This window comes from Cyprinodon variegatus, unplaced genomic scaffold (assembly GCF_000732505.1).
Source record: "Cyprinodon variegatus isolate N-32 unplaced genomic scaffold, C_variegatus-1.0 Scaffold661, whole genome shotgun sequence".
Taxonomy (NCBI): Eukaryota; Metazoa; Chordata; class Actinopteri; order Cyprinodontiformes; family Cyprinodontidae; genus Cyprinodon; species Cyprinodon variegatus.
Window position 1 is genome coordinate 236925 of NW_015151114.1, and position 17906 is coordinate 254830.

Consider the following 17906-nt stretch of genomic DNA (forward strand, 5'->3'; position numbering starts at 1 on the left):
TAGTTGGTCTTGCCCACACCTGCTCCCAATCTGCTGATTAACCTGTCTTGGTTCAGTCTCCCAATATATATACCACCTCTGCACTCAATGTTGGTTTGTTGTTCCCTCATCTCTGGCTTCCCTCATGAGTTTTCCCTGATGTAATCTTATTTTTTGGTTCTCCGTATTTTGGATTTTACCTAAGTTGCAAGACTCACCTCTCTCTCCTGGTCTCTGCATTTGGGTCCTCAAAAACCTTCACCCAACCGTGACATCAAGTGCTTTGTATAGATTTAAACTGTTTAAACTTATACTTTAAGATAGCTGACAGGAGGCCCCCTCTGTTAGAGATGTCTCTAACAGTTCCAGTTCGCCTACCGACGGAACCACTCCACTGAAGGGGAAAAACACCCATGTGCGGATGCTGTTCCTGGACTTCAGTTCAGCTTTCAACGCCATCATCCCACAGCATCTACTATGAAAACTGCAACAGCTGGGCTTCAATACAACCCTCAGCAATTGACTGCTAGACTTCCTTACCAACAGATCTCAGTCAGTCCAGGTCGGACAGAACACCTCTGATGTCATCACCCTAAGAACAGGCTCCCCTCACGGCTGTGTCCTGAGCCCCCTGCTGTTCACGCTGATGACACATGACTGCGACCTCAGGTTCACAGGAGCAGCTGTTGGACTTATGCAGAGAAAACAACCTGATCTTGAATGTGGAGAAAATGAAGATCAATGTTGACTTCAGGAAGAACTGGCCTAACCACGCTCCACTGGTCATCAACAGCTCAGCTGTAGAGGTGGTCAGCAGCACCAAATACCTGGGGGTGCACATCACAGACAACCTCACCTGGACTGTAAACACCACCTTACTGGTCAAAAGGGCACAAAAGCACATGTACTCTCTGCAGAGGATGAGGAGAGCCCACCTGCCCCCACCCATTCTGTAGAACAACCTTCTACAGAAGCACCATAGAGAGCGTTCTGACCAGCTGTCTCATGTTGTGGTGTGGAGACTGCAGCTCCTCAGACTGGAAGAAGGTGATGAGAGTAATGGGAACTGAAGAGAAGATCATCCTGGATCCTCTTCCCCCCATAAAATATATTTCATCGCAGCTCTGCGTGTGCCGAGCCATTAACATTATAAATGAGCCCTCAAACCCCCACCATGGACTGTTCTTCCTGCTGCCCTCTAGGAAGAGGATTCAAAGTATCCAATGCAGGTCCAGCAGATTCCTAAACAGCTTCTTCCCCACTGTCATTAGACTGCTGAATGTTGAATGAAAGAGAAAAAGAGGTAAATGTTTGAAAAACTTTAAATTATATTATATTAGTCTTATGTTTACATTTTCATCAGCATGTTTACATTTGATCACTGCTGAAATTTAAGAAATGGAAAAGCCTTGAGAGCTTTACACACCTTGTGTGTACAAAATGACATTAACGTTTGTCTAAGTCTAAGGAATCAAAGTTAATGCCAAAAAGGAAAACAGTTCAAACTAGTGTTATACCGCTAGATGGCAGCAAAGCGCCACAGTGAGGAATCATGAAAGAAAAAATGAAAAACATGTTTAGTTGCTTATTTCTTTTATTTGTTTTGTTTAAAAACACATAATTTTGATTCATACTATTTTGTTTTTGCTTTTTTACTCACTGTATCATTTGTAGCCTACAATTCGTTTCGTCCTCAGGTTGATTACAGAGCAACATGACTGGCAGACTGCCTGAATTGCTGAGATAACCAGCAGAAGAAAGGATCGGCTCGGAGTATTATAGTGAGTGTGCATATGCTTTCAGGCATTTGATCAGCATCTTCGATTAGATGTCCACTTAACAAGTCAGATCCCCACTACTATCTGCCTCATAGCCAAGGGACAGCCCTGAATTTCCCGCCCCCACCGTAAAGGTCACTCTGCAGAGGTTAAAGGTGATCCAACACACACATTCTGACATATGTATTTAAATACGCACAACCACACCTAATCTGGAAGCCCTTCTCCTCCCTCTTCTTCCATCTTGTCCAGTCAAGTTCTCCACCATCCTCCATCACTCTCTTTCCCTCTCTCCCTCTATCTTTTTTTGTCTCTGTTCAATTTGAAATTGATTGTCTCTACCATCACAAAGACACTTGGTTCTGATTGATTGGTAAAGGATGGGGGAGAAAATGTTGACACTGAGCTCCGAAGGAGAAAGCAAATGACACCCCTCTCGTGGTTCTGCTTGCGTCGGTATATCTTTTGTATAACAAGAAAGAACGATGAAGTAATTCACAAGAGCTAAAATAAACTAAAACGCAACCCCAAATCCACAATCGTACCTTAAATCGACAATATGTGCAGACAATTAGAGACAAAGAGGAAGGAAAGACACAGTTATGAAATATGAAAACTAATGCATAAATACACACATTTTATACAAATACACAAATGGCACAAAAAAGACTAACAAAAATGACCAAATGCAGCTGTTGTTTTTTTACCCGTTTCTCTCCTTTACCTTCACCTTGCTGATGATACATTTCATCCTAATGATTTTATACAATTAAAATCCATGCAAAAAAAATAGAACACAGATGTGTTTCAATAAATCAGAATGTTATTATGAAATGTAGTTCACAAATTCAGTTTAAAAAGTAGAGCTTCTGTTTAACATAGATTCATTACACACACTATGACTGCAGACTGATCCAGAATGTAGCTTGCAAATAGTGTCTGCGGGAGACAGACACCAGCAGAAGGAAGATGAATTATTTTAAATGTTTCTGTACTGATTATGAACTGACCTGGTGTCCCAGATCATCACTGATTGTAGAAACTTCACAGTGAGCCTCAAGCACTTTGGATTCTGTGCTTCTCCTTTCTTCCACCTTGATCCAAATGAAATGCAGTCTTTTTTTTTTTTTTGAAAAGAGGACTTTGGACCACTGAGCAACAGGCCATCCTTTCTTCTCCATTCCCTGCAAATAAAACCTGCCCCTGGAAAGGCTTATCGGAGAAAATGCTACAGTTGGGGTTCATGTCCTGGATATGTCTGTTTTCTCACCTTCTGAATCTCCCCAAAACTCTTGAATGAGCTTTGCTCTGAATGCTACAGTTATCCAGGTCGGTTTTCCATAAACGTTTTTCCTTCCACTTTCATTAGTATACTTTCCGATACATCACTTTGTTATTAACCTGGCTTCTTTAACAGCAACCTTCTGTGTCTATGACTTTTTTTCCCACACAAATGTGTACACCTTTATATAACAATACCCTATTAAGAAATACATTTTAGTTAGCTATAAAGTTCTAAAATCTGAGTTTTTATCAAATGATGAGCCTCATTGAATTTAACAGAAATATATCACTTTGTGTGTAATGAATCTATTGCATGGATTTTCCTATGATATTTAATGGTTTTGAAAATGCATTTGTAAACCATCCCACCCCTAATGACAGAGGTCATCTTGCTTGGTTCTGTTTTTTTAATATGGACTTTTGCTGTGGAACACATATGATGCAATATTCAAACAAATATTAACCCAAAAACTAATAAAATCAAAAGTAAATGAGTACTTCATGTGTCAGTATACTTTCCCTTTTTGGTTTCATTATTCCCCCCAAAATATTCATGTTTTTCTATAGTTATATAGAATCGCAGAAATCCAAATATACCATGTGAGTTATTCTCTCTGTATCTCACTTTCATGATAAAAGAAAACAGTGGAAATCTACGAACAATAAAAAAAAGTCAAGCACATGAAATAATATAGCTGCTTGTATTCCACACACTACAGTATAAGAAAGTTGATACATAAAAAAAAAATTTTTGCTGTGACTTTAATGCCACATTCATTGCTAAACACTGTATTTTTTCACTACATGAACCTTTACAATACAGATTTGAGGTATATCGAGATGAAATGTCTACAGATGCCTTGCTTGTTGTAAAGCTACCCTGGTGGGAGGGACCAGGGAAGAGGATTCAGATGGGCAGGGAGCAAAGCTGGTGGCTTTCACTGGAAAAGTTGAAAATTCTCCAACTATTGGCTGTAGGGAGAGTGGGTGGAACATATTTTGTAAACAGTCAAATACAGACTCACAAACTATAAAGTACACAAAAATATCTCTGACTGGAGTGTTTGTATAACAAGAAAAGACCTGTTCAGATAATGTTAACTCAAAAGTAGGTTAAAATAAATAAATGCATTAATAAAATTGTGGTGGTAAAAGTACAAATCCTAAGAGTTATTTTAATGGTATACGTCTACACTAAAGATAGTCTCCCAGGGCCAGCCCAAGGTATAAGTGAACTTTAGTTTTCTAAAATATATGTTGGTAAATGCACAGTTTGTATAAACACTAAGAAAAACAAAACATTTATTGAAAGGTCTCTCACCAGCAACATAGTTTAAAGCCTATTCAATCATTTATATCACTTATATCTAAGTAGGGAACAGATTATATCTAACTTTCTAGCTTAGATGAGATGTTTTTTTTTGTTTTTTTTATACACACCATTTTAAGACTCAAAAAACATTTACCAAATAATTTTGGGAAGTTTAAGAATATCTGTTTCCATGTTATTCTCTAATACTGTAAAATACTATTTTTGTATCCTTTCAATCAATAGATATTTGTTTACAGTTGTCATGTATTCCATTTTGGAAAATTAAATATAAATGATAAGTAAGAAGGAATATCCTTCCTGATTGTTTATAGTGACACATTAAGTGTGCTATCTTCAAGTTTGGAATAAAAATGAATGACAATATGCCTTTCTTTTGTTTTGTTTTATAAACAAATTCTGAAACCAAACTTAGAGTCATACCGAATAAATCAGGAAATAAAACCCCTAAATGGATCATGAGGTGGCTTCTGTAATGCTATAAAAGCCTGATCTGTGATTTTTAATATGCTCTGTGTCGATACCAAACCTTTGCAGATGTATGCAGTTTCCAAAAAAAAGCTCAATAACCGCTCTCTCTCCAATTAATTATGCTACATGTTTATATATGATCCTCAGCTTAGGCTGCAGGACTTTATGTTATGTTTGTATGAGACCAAAATGAACAAGAATGACAACAGCTTTAGCTGGACTGTATACTAGTGCTTTAGTGTTCCAACCATCCACAAAACATAGCATTTTACTTTTAAAGTTCTCAGTTTTTCATCAAAGTAATAAATGTACCTTTGATCAGCTTATAGACATGTAGACAACTGACAAGGAAATTGCATAAACAGGTATATGGAAAATTTTATTTTTGGCACTTTTGGTAACCGTTAGCACAGCTTTAAAAAAAAGTGGCCAATCATGAACAAGAAAAATTTGAGTCAGAGAGAACATGATGGAATTTACCCAACATGTGCACTCCAAATGATCTGCTGTTTTGTTTCAGGGCTTAATAGAGCCTTGGGCTGGCTCTGGTGGCTTCCTATTAGCATCCTATTTAGATGGCATGTATACCTCCATTTTACAGAGATCAGAGCAGTCCAACCCTCTGGTGGAAGGAAAAAGGCACTCAACTCTTCCCACATTACAAACACATTGCAGTGTTTGTAATGCAGCGCAACTGCTCTGTGAAACCTCTGCATATCCACCACATCTAGCTAGTTTTATTTATGGTTGTGTTTTTATTTAATTAAATTTTTTTTTTTTTTTTTGTTGCTGTTTTCTGTTTGTTTTGTTTTGCGTGCCTGTATGTTTGTGTTTGTTTTTCTGTGTGCATGCCCGGGTTTCATCACAAACACAGCAAGCTTGATGCTGCTTTGGTATCAGCAGCAGTGTCACAGTCCACATCATTCTGCAACAAAGAAATGTTTCCATTTCTCCATCTCTTTTTCTCACTTCTGAACTGAAAAAAAAACGCCTGCACTAACAAGCTCTGCAAATCTGTAGAAAAAACACAACAGATAATGTAGGAATATGATCTAAATATATCCTTTAATCCTCACAGATGTTCTGAGATCCTTGCTGCCTCCACTGCCACACCCGCGGTCCCCCTCTCTGAACCTCCTCCTTTGTATGATTATCTCCCGCTTGAAGATGCTACACAACAAGTGGCTTTGCCCACATAAAAATGTAAAAAGACACTTAAAAAATGAGCCAAAGAACATCAACAGCAGAGGAATGCAGCGACAGTCCAGTTCAAAGAAGATTAGAGATCAAGGAAGAGGTCCTTCACATCCAGAGAGTCCATTGATTCCACACGTATTCACAGATATGCACAGTCTTTCCACTTGTGATATCCCTTCCTTGTCTGTGCATAGCATCAGTTTGTGACATGTTGATTTGTCTTGTTTCCTAATCTAAACATTTTTTTTTTTACATATTATCAAGAAAGTGCTTCTATACATATAATTTCAGCACAACATAGTACAATAGCCACAAGAGTGTGTCTATAGTACTAATTTTACCCGCATCAGTATTTGAGGAAGAGGGGAAAACTTGAACAAAAGACACAGCAAAGGGGGGGGTAGAAGTAGAGTAGATAAATAGGGAATAGATAATACAGAGAAGAGGATGAAATTAAAGATTATTTACAGTTTTTCATGTTCATCTGTGTTTTTCTGAGGTACGGAGCTGGCATCGGGCCTGTATTAGTGCTCGCAAATTGAAAGTTGTGATGAAAAGAAGCAGAAAAGATGGCGACGGAGCAGAGCTGCAACTGTTCTCTGATTATCATGAAAGAGGCAAACATCATTGGCACTCTGAATCCTGTATTGTGACATTTGACCTCTGTGTTTGGCCACTAGAACAGAGCAGACCCGCCCTCCGTCCCTCCTTCGCCCCACTACACTATAGGGAGGACACCTTTTTTTGGGTTGTGTGGAGTGCCGTCCCACTTTGATTGTTCTCCTTTTGGTAACCTGAATATAACCTCTCATATGGCAGCATAGCCGCACAATGAGCACTTGGAAGCAAACATTCAAATAGTATCAAAGGGTTTGTTGACAAGAGCTGTAATAATATGATTTCACCATCAAAGTGTGTGTGAAAGCTACACTATGGTGCTTGTTTGGACATTGTTTCTATAAAGTAGGCAGATTTTTGTTTGCAATACCTAATCAAAACCCATTTAGATTTATTTTTCAACAGGGCATTATAATTATCTCTCCACCAAAAAGCCTGGAGAGTAATGCATGTTACTTTCTTTAGCTGTTTACACAATAAGCACAGCTATATCGGGTATGTTTCTATATTAGGCATCAGTAGAAAAGGATGATGCATTAGCCTCTTGAAGAAGTCTCCCATTTCACCAGGGGATATATTAACCACTACCTGAATTGGGTGGAATAGAAAGGGATATGGAGTGGGTGAGGGGCAATCTTTGGAAACTGTGCTGCAGCCAAAGCCTTCTATGACAGAGCATATATTTTCTTCCTATTTTAATGCTCCAACACAAACCTTCAATTCAGTGCAGATTGATTTTCTTTGGTTTTCATTTGGAAAGTTTAAAGCGGTTTTCATTTGGAAAGTTTAAAGCTACATATTCTTTGGTTTTAAGGAGACTTATTTCAAAATGCAAGTCAGCCCATTTGGAAAGGATGTTCAAATGTAAAAGAAAACACATAATACATTCCATTCATTGGTACAAGAGGAGCAAATGAGATCCAAGGAAGAGTGCTGAACCTGCACACTCAAAGAACTCTACAGAACAGCAGTTTTTAAACACTGGTTTATAAATTAGGGGGAAAAAAAGAAAAATCAAATTATCCCTCTTTAGCCATCAGGCTTTGGAGAACGTGTTTGCAGACGAGGTGCCAGGCTGGATTGGGGATGCGCTATTGGTGCTGCTGCTGTTTCCGTGGGGAGCATGGACATGGCCATGGCTGTGCACACCATGACTGTGCTCCTCTGGGTCCCAGCGCTCCGGACAGCGGCGCCGTGAGTTCATGAAGAAGTTGGAGACGGTGGAGAGCTCCAAGCCCAGCTGCTGAGAGATGGTGAGCTGCATCTCTTTGGAGGGGCGACGGTTCTCTCTAAAGATGGCCACAAGGGTGCGACGCTGCAGGTCTGTGAAGACCAGCCGCTGCTTCTTTGGCACCTGGCTGCGCTCCCGTCCCCGGTCTTCCTCCTTGCGTTTACATGCTAGATATAAAAAAGGAAAGAGATTACGTTAAAAGAGATACCAACGTGCATTAATAGGTTTGTATGTGCATAAAGAAAGTGAATTAACAGATTCAGAATGCCTTTATTGTCATTATATGTGGTACAATGGAATTAAAAGCCATCAATATCAGTGCACAATATAACAATATAAAGAAAAATATGATATATATGCAATGTACGATGTAAACATGTGTACATTAGAGTAAAGTTAAGTCTTAAGACTTTAATGTAGTGTATATAATAGCAAAGAAAATGTCAAATCTGATGAAAAAAGTAATAAATATGTTTACAGCTTTAGTGCAAGGCTGAAAGTAGACAATTTAAAAAATATACCCTTCATAATACAGCCCATACTTTCTTAGAATTTAGAGGTAACCTGTCGGCACAAATTTCCTGGAACTTACCTGATACTTTCTGGAACTCACTAAATGCTTATAAGGATTTAACAGGTTCTAACATAGAATTTAAAGGCATACTGTGGACTTTATGGCCTAAAAAGTTGATGCATAAGAGTTATTTTATATGATTCTTCAGCCCAATATCGCTGAAAAAAAAAAAAATGCAACCACTTTTGGAATTTATTTAATCATATTTAGTTACTTTAACGCAATTGTTTCATGTTAGCAGGGTGGAACATAAAAAATTGTGTTAAAGTAACCAAATATAATTAAGTAAATACCAAAAGTGGTTGCATCTTTTTTTTTTTTTTTTTTATTGTACAGCGCTCGACACTATCAATGCTATGAGCCGGGCTCCTAACTCATATGGCCAGCTCATATGACCTGGAAGAACATATAGCTTCATGGCCCCAGGCTCTTATATATTCATGGAGCTAAGGCTTTTGCTCTACTGTTTTTTCTGCTGGATTGACTCCGGGTCATGGCTGAGGCAAGGAAAAGGTTTAAACCTTCTGAGGAGCAGAGGCGTAGACAGAAAATCCTAATAGGGGGGCCCAGTCAAAAACCAATGAACATTGAGGGGTGGCCGAAAGGCATCAGAACCTCAGGGTCAATCTACACTGTTCCAACAGGAACAAGCACAACATCTATATTTTCTAAATAAAGACAAACTAAACTTTCCTGCAGCCTTTGCTAACAAATAGACGCATATATTTAAACATCCATGCTGTGTAAATAAAAGGTATAGTGGACAAAATTCTTTCAGGTTTAAGTTCTTGGGCGAACATATTTCAATTGTCATTACCTACTTTTATCAATAATCATTCTTCTACAAAATTATATTTAAATCTTCTATTATCCTAATTTAAGGAATTTGATGTTGTTATTATTAAAGTAGTTATTTAACTATGATTTCATTAAAGACTCCTAGATGACTTGCAGAGGCACATATTTTTCTCTTTATCCCAAATATTTCAAAATTTAGTTCTGAAAAGAGCATGAATTCTGTATCTATCATCTTTAATGTTTGTATATTTATGTGCATAATTAACCGCAATGTTTCTGTTGTCAAGTAGTTGTTAATATATGAAAAATTTAAATGTTTAATATGTTTAAACATTCCCCTTCAGAGTATTATTGATGCCACCGTCTGTATTAGAGGGAAAAATGGTCAGGGGAAAATGATTGGCTAAGGGTGGCCATGGCCACCCCTGGCCCCCCATCTAGCTCCGCCCCTGCTGAGGAGGCTAAAAAGAGAAAATGTGACAGGGTCTGTGCGTGAAGAAAAAGAAGAGTGGATCATGGAAAGGAGTTGGCGTTGGCGCAGGCTGAAAAGAAGCCAGATGTAAAACCGATTCTCATTTCTCAACTTTATTATTAGACTGGTAATTTAACACTTAGCTCCTGATATACAGCCATATATTTTTGTTAATATTTTCAATGTTTAAAAGAAGCAAAATACTGACAGAGAAAGTTAGCAGACTACAAACAAAAGCTAGGGGGGCTAGACGTGAAAGTTACCAGTCTAGCGCCCCTAGTGGCCAAAACTACACGTTGCGCCTTTAAATGAAACTTATTCAGAAATTATTGTTCCCTTTCCTTAAACTTAGTTTCTATCATTTTAACAGAACTTACTGAAAGAAATCATTCATGCATCTTTTGCATCAAGTTAAGAAACTTTATTGATCAATTCCCCAGAACATGGAGTATCATTGCCAATAACTATCTGTTTATTTTCTAAAACTTGTAAAAAAAAAAATAATAATAATAATAATAAAAAGGTATTTGGCCTATCCTTACGAAATACTCAATCTTAAGCTACATCAAAGTACAGTCTGGTTCTAGGACTGAAAGTCCTAGAGGGTTCAATTAAATAATTGTACATGTTTTGGGGAAAATAACACAATTTACATTATAATACCACTCAACCGACACATCCTCCACTCCTTTAGGTGTCAGTTCCATGAACATTCAAGAAATTCTCCTTTAATAGGAGAGCAAATGTCAAAATTGTCAAATTCAAGGCTCAAATTCTTGAACGGGTATGTTTTTTTTTCTTTTCTTTTCTTCTTTTTTCTTTCTCTTAATTTTCTCTCAAAATGCTTTGGCATAATACTCTGTAACAACTTCTTTAACAACATGCATACTCATCATGTCACAATCTCATAAATGGCTGCAAACTTAAGTCTTTTAACACCATGCAGAGATGGTGTATTCAGAAGGAAATCTGCATATTTTTGTATCTGTTATGCTAAGCATGCATCAACATTAGAAACATTAAAGCCAATAAAAAGGAAGAACATGACTAGAATGTTGTTTAGTGGTTCAAATGGCCCAGTTTAAATTTGGAAATCAAAAGAAAGGCAATAAATTCAAGTGGTGTTGGGTGAAGATTTTGGATTTTTTTTTTTTATAGGCATTGCAAGCAGGAGATTTAAAAAATACATTTAGTAATGTATAAATGATAAATAAAATGTAGCAGTTTTTTTTTTTTTTTTTTATTAACAAGTAGTCTGAGGTTGAGATCTATTTACAACAAGTTAGTTAAATGTGATTTCTGCCACCCAAAATAAGGCAAAGCCTGTCTTTAAAGAAGGAGGTTATGGATTTGTCTGGAGTGTTTTGATCGTGGGTCGGTGTGGCTGTGCGTGTGTGCGTCTTGCTGAAACCGGAGGAGCGTGATGTGAAATGCTGACAAAGAGAAGCGGATTGCCGCGCTGCCTGGATGCACCGTCAGTAGTGCGGGGCTCGGCTCTGGCTGTGGAGACTGGAGGGAGTCTGTTCTGTTCTGCTGCCCTAAAAAGCTGCAATGATCGATTTTCCGCGGTTTTCTCCTGAACACGTGGTCCAGTAATCAGGGCTCCCTTCCCCACCCGATCGATCCGCATCGATCTCCTCGAGCGAGGTGCATGAAAGTGTGATGGTTTGTGTGTGAGTGTATAGGTGGGGGCGCGTGCGTGGGCGCGCCTTTGTGACAGACAGATGAGAAGAAATTGTTTATCTGTGGAGGAACAAAGGAGGTGAGGCGGGAAAAGAGTGGCAGCCATCCAGTCTGTGAGCTCTCAAACGAGTCACTGGTTATTAAAATAAAATAAAAAAAAGATATGAAATGTTCTTAGGAGACAGAGTTAAGACTAAGAGGATCAGGGAGGATCCCAGGCTAAGATGCCTGTGTGCATACGAGGACCAGAGGAAATGAGGAGAAGATTAAAGGGGAAAGCAGTGGGGCTGGATGCAGTGTGCAGCTGGAGTACATGCAAATGATTGATGACTTTACAGCAGGTAAAGGCAATGGCTGTAAAACGATCTGAATGTGAGATAAGGATCAATGTGAGTGTGCACATGCATATCTGTTTTGCGTATTTGCTAGTGTTTATCCTTTGTTTAAGAAAAGTCTAAAATCAGAAACATTTCTCCTCACTTAGATGCAGCCATGTACCTCTGTCTTCCAGTTTCCTACTTGACTGTTTTCCTCTTTTTGTTTTCTCAATTTTTTTCTCTCAATTGTTTTAATTTGCCCCCAGATTGATAGCCCCCCCATATTGATTGATCCTCACTTCAGAACCATTTCATGGAACGTTTATTCAATGGGTTCAGGCCCAGCCTTGCCAGAATTTCCTGCAGGCTCTCCCTAAGTGCTGTCTCAAACCAAACTCAATACTCTCTAATGTAATGACTGAATTCTAGTGCTAATATAGTGATAATTTAATATGTAATGCCTGTTTGCGAACAAATTGTGCTACTGGCCATTTTACAACGCCAACACCAATCTGGTTCTCCTCTGTGAGCCAATGAGAGCAGCTCAGAGGCCCATGGTAGGAACACAATGAAACCGTGATCATAACTAAGCAAAACTTGAAACTAACCACAAGAATGGAGGCTGCAGAGCACATTTCAGTTAATCAATAGGTTCCTTTTCAAATGAGACCCCTTCAGTCTCTGAACAAGCAGAGGATAGCACAACAGGGAAGATGGGGGATGCTCATTAGAGGGACCTCTCTTGAGACAACAACCAAACAGTTATAGGCTATCTTTAACTACCTTGTTACCAAATCAGTTACACTGAAGAGACCAAAGGCAGTCTCAAGTGGCTCTTGCACTTTACGTCTTTATTATAATATCCAAGTGTCAACAATGGCAAAGATTATAAGGCAACAGCCACTTCAGTCTAGTCTCATCTCCTGCTGATCCCTCATCAAGCTTGTTCCTATAAAGCAACAATACCTTGTGACTGAGGTATTGGCTGAAGGTTTTCGTGCAGCTTTGATCAGTTTAACTATTCTCATGGAGCTGTGTCTGTTCCCCCATATAAAAAATAACTCTTAGTAAAGAATGTGGAATTGTGATTAAAAAGAGCAAGGGGCCACTGAAAAAAATATATTTTTCAGTATTTAGCATCTATTTAATTATAATTACTTACATTAAACATTTTTTTTATGTCCTACCCTGTTAAAATCAGAAAAACAAAAAGACATTTAATAGTGATTACTTGGTTACAACCGTGCTGGGGTCAATCAACCTGAACTGGTTTGTTTTGGCTAAGTTTCAATGGGACCTATGAGTTTAGAAAAAATACAATTTTAACATGATTCTCTAAAATAAAGACAAGCATTGTGCAATCTTAAATAGAAATAAAAATAAATCTATGTACATCCAGAATATGAATAAACAATGATGCTGATGTTCAAAATATGTTGATGTGTACATAGATTTTTGAAATGTTATTTCTTCTATTGCAGGAAACATTTGTGAAGCTCATCATGCTTTGAGGCTAATGTTTTGTGATTAAATTAGAGTAGCATTGTCTTCTAAACGTTTTTAATCTAAAAATTGGACTCATAGGTCAGATCACAGGAAAATCTTGCTCTTTCTTATGAAAACATATTTATAGCAAGGTCTTGAAGCTCAAATATCCCTATGATATGGCTAATAGTGATAACAAAAAGTAACAAAAAAAGAACTTAAAAGAAAAATAAGGGAGATGTTTAAAATGGTACTGATTTTATATTTTTCAAAAAAATAACTGAGATCTAACTGAAAAAGCAAGTTTAGGTATTAAGAGAGAGCAGCACTGATTCCAGGACTCTGTTGTTACACCTTCAGCAAGTTGATAGCAGTCCTGCATGATGAACTTTGCTTCAATAACTTAAGTTCTTATTGTGAATGTCATTGTTGAATAGAAAAATAACAACTTGCCATAAACCCAACTGTTAAAAACAATTAGAGCTTTAAAATCAAGATATTGAAAACATTCTGCTAATTAAAATCTGTAACATGTTCCTGTTTGAGTACATTTAACTTAAACCTTTAGATTACTATGGTTGTGTGTTAATTAATCATAACTTAAATTACTTAATAAAGAACAATTTAACTGTAATAAGGAAGTACTCCTGCAGGTTTTGACAAAAAGATCCCATTTGTTAGTTGGCAGTGTGTGTGGCCGGTCCTGCAACACAATTAGGGAGGTTGCTGATGGATTTAATGGGGACTGTTTAATGTTGCTTGAAAGATGTTAATGCCAAATTTCTATCACAATGGTGCTGTTCATATAAAGAAACAACATTCTAAATGCTACTTGTTGGTATTACAAGACCATAAATATAAAATTCACTCGCAAGTAGATGCCTTAATATCTTTGTCTGAACAGTGAAAGAGAAGGAAACAAAGCTTTGCTTATAAGTTCATAAAATAAAAAAACTATAGTAAGTGAAACGTTTTGAATGGGCATAATTAAATATATTAATTAAACTGAAATCCAATTGGAGACGTACAACATAAAAAATACATTTCTGAGAACTTGATATTTTCATTATATTAAAATTAAATTTTGCAACTTATTCAGCTTACAGTGCAGACAAAAAGTGGAAGGACTCTTAATATTCCCCCCCCAAAAAATCACCACTGATTAATTTACATTTGTTAAACAGCTTGGAACACAGCTGGACATCAAGTGTATGAACGTCATTGTATGTCAAGACACTCCCTCACTTCGGCATGTTTTAAAATTCTGCATATGCAAGAAAATACATGATATCGTTGGGTATGAACTACATCTGGGGTTTCAGTGACATTGAAGAGAGATGAAAGCTTGAAAGTGGAATTGAGCCAAATGGAAAGGTCCTTTATATGTTTCCCCAAAAGCAGCAGCCACAAGAACCACTAATTAATTAATAACGTATGCATGTGCAATTTGCATCATTTTAACATTTAAAAGTAAGGTGTGTGTGTATGTGTGTGTGTTGGAGTGTTGATGGGCCATGTGTGGCAGACGGTGAACTAACCGCACCGTGCTGCTGATAGTCGACGCCTGGACGGAGGGATGAGATCGGGCTTTGTGTGCGGTGAGACGGGCCCTCTCCCGCCCTGGACGGACTACTGCGGGCGAGAAACAGTTTGGTGTCAATCACTCTCTGTCACACCCCTTCAGATATACGATTATTGATTGTATTGATCATGTGCATATGGGCCTATTCATTGCCTAGAGTTAAAACGCCTCGGTGCCTCCTCTCACCTATCCGTAGCAGAGCAGCGGTGGAAGCCAAGCCGTCCTTTTTTTTATCCCTTTTTCCCATCTAATTGATTCGAATTGGCTTATTTGGAAGCTGTCATTTATTTCCCTGTGAAAATCCCATGTTTTCGTGTTTAAGCGAGTGATCGGCAGCTTTTTAGCACATCAGCTATTGACTTGCAGCCTGTAAAGCTTCCGAGGAGATTTGAGCGACTTTGTTAACGACCCAAATCGCCATTTTTAAAATGTCACGGCTTAAAAGAATCGCAGCGGGTATGAATGGAGATTTATTAAAATGAAGAAAATCAGTAATTTTAACTTTTGAAAAACAAAAAAATTAAAGAAAACTAAAAAAAAAGAAGCATAGAAACAAAGGGAGGCGATTTATAGCCTACTATTTCTGCCCTCGTTGAAATTAGGCAATATTTTTTTTTATTAAAGAATAAAATACATCTTTTTTTTTTACAATAATATGAAACTAATTTTTAATGAAAACATCGAAAGTGACTGAACACTACTTGACATCCTTTTTTGGGGAGCAGTTTCATGTTGAAAATGATCATACACCCCGGACAACTTGAAAAAAATATATTTATTTATTTATTTTTATCTAAAAGGCTTGCTTCCTCTCTAAATGTTCCTATGTTAGACAACAACTTTAAAAACCGGACTTAAAAAAAAAAACATAAACAAAATATTAGATTGACCTTTAACTTTCACACATATTAAGACATAAAGACTGTCCGACGAATTTCTACGCTGTTGGTTAATTTTGAGCGCGTTTCCGGAGACGCTAAAAACACTTTTGGGGATATGAGGCCTGTTTGGGACTCATTTATCAATGCACCGTATTAACGACAACAATAAAAAATACACGTTTGAGCAGATTGTGATTTATGATCAAGTAATAAACATTGTGTATATTATCAACTATCCATTTTTGACTAAACAAAAAGGTTTGTATCCTCACAGCTTAAGGTCGTAGATTAGAAACTATGTAACATATTTTACATTAACAAGGTGTGGTGTCTATGGGAAACAAAAGTTCACACATAAAGTAAAATGTTAAATTAGATACATGCTTCCCAAGCTAAAATTTTCACTTTAATCTATGAATTTTAAGGTAAAAAAAAACTGTTTACAGGGGGAACTGAAGTTTTAACACCAAATTGCACAGGTGTAAATGGCAGGGAGCTGTCCTTTCAGCACCACGAAGTTACATCTGAAAGATGAACCAAACTGAATACTATAAGGGCTTTCGTCTATTGTTTGATGTTTTGAAATTATATAAATTATTAAATAACAATTTTGCCAAGCACCTCCCAGGTTTAAGTAGCTTGGGACATGATAGTGGAACTTTACAATTACTTTGTAATTTACTAAACCAGATTTTGATTATGCATTAACCATCAAAATTCTCTTCACAGTTTTATACTTAAGCTTGAACAGACTTATCTGATATCTTTACGAGGTATATATTTTCTGCTTTTGTGAGAAAAGCTACTCTAAACATTTTTTTGTCTTGCTAAATACATTTTGTCCCCATTGTTTTATTTATGTAGTTATTTGTGAACTAATACAGTCATCTAGTCATCAAACATCTAAAACCACATTTTGTGTTAATTTTTTTATGTTAATCTAAAGAATTGTGTTACACCAATGCCTCCTAAACAGAGGGTCAAAGAAGAGGATATACAAAATGCAAGTTAGAGTGAGATGACCAGAAAGCAGAAGTGAATTAAGGCTGGAAGGCTGGTATGGTGCCAGATGAAAAAGAGAAAGAAAAGAAGAAGGAAGGAAAGAGGAAAAGAATATGAGAGAGCCGGGGAGAGCAGAGGAGAGAAAATCAATACCGATTCAGAGCGAGTCAGATAAGCCTGAACAATGTATAGTGCAGACACACTCTATAAACCAGTCACACACATGCAGTGTGCATGTGGAGGAACTCACGCAAGCACACGGGGAAAAAAGCGCTCAGTAAAATGTGCTCCAGTCTTCTATAAAGATGCTTTACAAAACCCATAAGGCATACCCACCTTTAAAATCAAATGACATCACAACCTTGGATTGCTGAGAGGATTCGCTGACATGAGCAGAAAGCGCTCATTAGGTGTCGATAGCTAGCTAGATGCTCTGATGCCCTTTGTCTACTGTATGATTCTCTTTGGATCTGATCTTCTAGTGCTTGAGTTGAGAGAATCCCCCATCCTGCACTGAACCAAATTCTAACGTCTGCGGCTTCATTCAGCAGTAGCAGGGCCTGCTAGCTGGTATCAAGCTTGTACTATTGATGTTTCTCAGTATGTTTTGGTTGTAAACAGCAGTTTTTGAAAACCACTTACATGCCCCACGCTGTGATGTTTGGGAAGTAGTACTGGTGTGTGTGGTCCTCGGCTGTTAACCACAGATTTTACTTTGCTTACCAAGAAGATGCTGTTGCAAGCGCTTACACCACCACTCTCATGCCTCTCTCCCCCTTCCTCTCTCTCACTCTCTCTTGCCTCCGTCTCTCTTATACTTATCAATTATTAAGGCTGGTATTGATCCTTCCACTAGCCTGCCTCTATCTGACTGTTCACACAAAGCCCAAACCTGCCAGCCCTCTCTCAATCAATGGCATCTCCTGGCTTCTGCATGGAGCTTCTGCACTTTTTCACATGTCAGTTTTGGTTTTCTCACTTCTGGATTTAAGACGGGCTGACTGAAGTTTTGTACATTCCAATTTTGGTCCATTCTGACTCCTCTGAAAAAAAAAAAACACTTGCATCAATATTTCATAGCACAAGTATATTTGATGGGCAATAAAAAGGCAGGGAAGGGATGCCTTTGTACATCGTTTGACTTAAAGAATTTATCCTCATGTGTGCCTTTTGGGTGAGTTTGGCAATTCAAACGAGCTTCCTTTCTGTCGCTGGGCTAAACAG

At 37.8% G+C, this 17906-nt stretch overlaps 1 protein-coding gene across 3 annotated transcripts in view; it reads right to left on the reverse strand.

Annotated features, from left to right (window-relative positions):
* Window positions 1–7431: 7431 nt before the first annotated feature.
* The window catches only part of LOC107096950 (hepatocyte nuclear factor 6-like), a 13919-nt gene continuing 3444 nt past the window's right edge, over window positions 7432–17906 (reverse strand). Inside the window, exons 2-3 of one of the 3 annotated variants that reach the window (XM_015393867.1) lie at window positions 14761–14849; window positions 7709–8055 (exon numbers count right to left, since the gene is read on the reverse strand). In XM_015393867.1, the coding sequence (XP_015249353.1) occupies window positions 7858–8055; window positions 14761–14849 (287 nt within the window). In that variant the 3' untranslated portion in view covers window positions 7709–7857. Of the gene's footprint in view, window positions 8056–14755; window positions 14850–17906 lie in introns of all 3 variants that reach the window. The other 2 variants (XM_015393868.1, XM_015393866.1) reach the window with 2 other exon arrangements.